General features: G+C 47.8%; 1 protein-coding gene across 1 annotated transcript in view; it reads left to right on the plus strand.

The window, feature by feature from the left end:
* DENND2A (DENN domain containing 2A) overlaps positions 1-386 on the plus strand; it is a 74,305-nt gene extending 73,919 nt beyond the window's left edge. The window contains exon 19 of the mRNA XM_024742523.1: positions 50-386. Within this exon, the coding sequence (XP_024598291.1) occupies positions 50-81 (32 nt within the window). The 3' untranslated portion in view covers positions 82-386. The remainder of the gene's footprint in view (positions 1-49) is intronic.
* The last annotated feature ends 2,959 nt before the right edge of the window (positions 387-3,345 follow it).

Consider the following 3,345-nt stretch of genomic DNA (forward strand, 5'->3'; position numbering starts at 1 on the left):
CTCAGCTCCTTTGTCTGCCTGGTGAAATGTTCTCACTTTCTTTTTTTAGGCAATAAAATGAAGTTTCTCCACAAGAAATAGCCCTCAGTCCAGCCTCCAGGGAGAACTTTTCCTAGGGCAGCCGCGTGTCTTAAAAACAGTCCTGGTGGTCTTTCTGAAATGTTGGGTCCTTGGTTGTCCCAGGGGCTGGGATAAAGGCCGGGATGATTTCCGGCCACCACTGGGCTCTCCCCAGGATCCGGGACCCCCCGAGCCACCGGAAGGTGCCGCTTCTTTAGAACAGCACTGGAAATGGGACCTGAGACCAGGCACATTCAAACGGATTGCTTTGGTTGTTGGTTTTGGGTTTTTTTAATTTTTTTAATCTTAGATATTAAAAAAAAAAAGAAAAGTGTTTGGGTTTTCCTTTTATTATGCCAAGGCTAAGACAACTGTCCTGCCCTGTGTCACCTCTCCCTGGTTCATCCTGCTTGGCAGTTGTGCTCTGGAGCCAAGAGGAGGAGATGGGAAGGGGCAGCCCCCAGGTGCTCCTCTGGGCAGAACTGGGGACAAGTGCGGGGTGAAGAGGGGAGCACTGTGGCGACGCCTACAGACACTACAGACACCACACCACAGGTGTCGGGACGGGAGTCCTCTTGGGGAAAGGACTGGCAGGTAGTGGAGTGGAGTCAAATCTGTGCTGAAAAGGAAGAAAGAGAACAACAGTAAAAGGATTTGGGTTCCTGGGATGAGCTGCGCTCTCAGGCTGGCTGGTGATGCCACCTGGTGGCCGAGGCCACTTGCTGTCACGCCACTGATTCCTCTGGTCCCAAATGAACCTGACTTTTCTGGACGGCCTCTTTCCTCTTAGAAGCCATAGAGCCGTCCCCTGCCCAAGCAGCCCATGACTTTTAGAGGTACACACAAAAAGAGGAAATCTCCTTGTAAGATCTGTTAATAAAATATTCTTAGGGTCCTAAAGTTTATGATGCTGCCTAGAGCCCATCTTAAAACATGTGAGCCACTGCTTTGAGCCCATTCCTATTTATACTATATGAAATTTTCACGTCTCAGTATCGGGACCCAGAGCAGCGTACATGAACTAGTACATGTTCAGGATGAATGCAGGGACTTCTGTTGTTGATGTTATCAAGGCGCATCAAAACTTTGGGGACAGCTTCCTCAGACTTGTGCGGCCAGAGGGGAGGAAGCGGGGGTGCAGGAGAAGGCTGCATTCCGGGGGGGCGCCGTCCTGCAAGGCCTGAGGCAGGGCGGCAGGAAGAGAACAGTCGGCAGCACAGGCACGTTCTCAAAGCAGGCCTCCGGGCCACCCCCCGGCCAACCCACTGCCTGCACATCCCACTGGTGGATTCCCTCTGGGTTCCCAGGAACCCTGCAAGAACACACGAAAGGGATGTGCTCTGACCTTGGCAATGGCCCAGGGGCCTGTGCTGCCTGGCAGAGGTTTTGTTTGTTTGTTTTTAATTTTTTGGCTGCATTGGGTCTTCGTTGCTGTGCGCGGGCTTTCTCTAGTTGCGGTGAGCGGGAGCTACTCTTTGTTGCAGTGTGCAGACTTCTCATTGCGGTGGCTTCTCTTGTTGCGGATCACGGGCTCTAGGCACGCGGGCTTCAGTAGTTGTGGCTCACGGGCTCAGTAGTTGTGGCTCACGGGCTCTAGAGTGCAGGCTCAGTAGTTGTGGCTCGCGGGCTTAGTTGCTCTGTGGCATGTGGGATCTTCCCGGACCAGAGATCAAACCCATGTCCCCTGCATTGGCAGGCGGATTCTTAACCACTGCGCCACCAGGGAAGCCCCCTGGCAGAGGTTCTTGACCTTTAGGGAGTTGGGAGCAAGGGGTCTTATGAGGAAAAATGAGAACAAGAGGAAAATAAGGAGAGGTTGACCTCTCATTCTACATTAGGGGTTCTTAACTAAAGTCATGGACCCCCCAAATTGTATCCGAGATTTGGTGTGTCCATTCGTTTTTGAGAAGAGAGGATCCATAGTTTACATCAGATTCTCAAAGGGATCCAAGGCCCCCCAAAAGGGTAAGAATGAGACTATGCATAACAATTAACCTGGGTAGATATGTGTGGTTGGGGGTTGGGGGAAGACTGAAAGAGACTCTCTGAGTGTTTGGACTCAGGAATTTGTAACTAACAAGCTCCTCAGATTAGTTAACTCTATTAATACCAATATTCTGCCCAGAGATGATCCCTTTTAATATTTTATAATCTACCTTCTTTTCTAACTTTTTCATATTATATTGTTTACACCTCCAAGTGAATATACATCTTTTCAGCACCTCTAATGGTCACATAATATTCTATTTTATAGATATGCTAAAAGTTATTTTACCAATCCTCTCATGCATGCAGTGTATTTCCAATTTTTAATATCATAAGGAGCACTGAGAAAAGCATCTTCGTAAAAGTATCTTAGTACAGGGACTTCCCTGGCAGTCCAATGGTTAGGACTCTGTGCTTCCACCGCAGGGGGCATGGGTTCAATCCCTGGTCGTGGAACTAAGATCCTACAAGCCACGCGGCGCAGCCAAAAGAAATAGTATCTTAGTCCATTGGCCCTATTTTCATTTTCATTTTTGCTTGAAGTAAAATATACATACAGAAAAGTGCACAGATTATGAAATATACACAGCCTGACAAACTTTCACAAATGATCACATCTGTGTAACCAGCACCCATATCAAGAAGCAGAACATCATTGTACACGGTTCAGCTTCCCAACATCCCTCCCATCCTACTCTAAGTTGAAACTAAATCAACAAGTTGTCTACATTTTGCAAAGTGGTAAATTGGGCTGGGGAGGATCAGAGACAAAAGGGAAAAGTAGGTTTGTGATCTCTGCTCAGTCTAGTGTAGATCTGGATGGATCACGCTATTTGGGTTTAGAAACAAAGCATGGCCATAAAGCATGGGTGTGTTAGACCAGATCACAACCACTTAACCTTTGGTTCTTGCCTCACACCAACCATCTGTCCAAGAACCAAGTCCTCTAATTCCAGTAAAACTCATACAGTTTCCATAAAGAATATGTGTTTAGAAGCATTCCATTATTGTGTTTCAATTCATGGTCAGTTACCTGGCCACGAAAAACAGTTGGAGCAGGCTTGTTGGGTGGATTTTATTGCTATGGAATATCAGAGACACTGGTGGGCAAGGGAAGGGGTGAGTGGGAGCAGGTGCAGCTGGCATGTCTCAGGAAGAGGCCGGAGAGAGCAAATCTGAGCGAGAATGCAGCTGTCACCACTGCTGAGACGAGGGAGAAGGAATTCTTAGGAATTACCACACAAACCTCTTCTCACTCAGACCAAGAATAGTGATAAGATATGCCCTCTATTGAGCACT

The sequence above is a fragment of the Neophocaena asiaeorientalis genome, unplaced genomic scaffold (genome assembly GCF_003031525.2).
Source record: "Neophocaena asiaeorientalis asiaeorientalis breed wild unplaced genomic scaffold, Neophocaena_asiaeorientalis_V1.1 scaffold598, whole genome shotgun sequence".
Taxonomy (NCBI): Eukaryota; Metazoa; Chordata; class Mammalia; order Artiodactyla; family Phocoenidae; genus Neophocaena; species Neophocaena asiaeorientalis.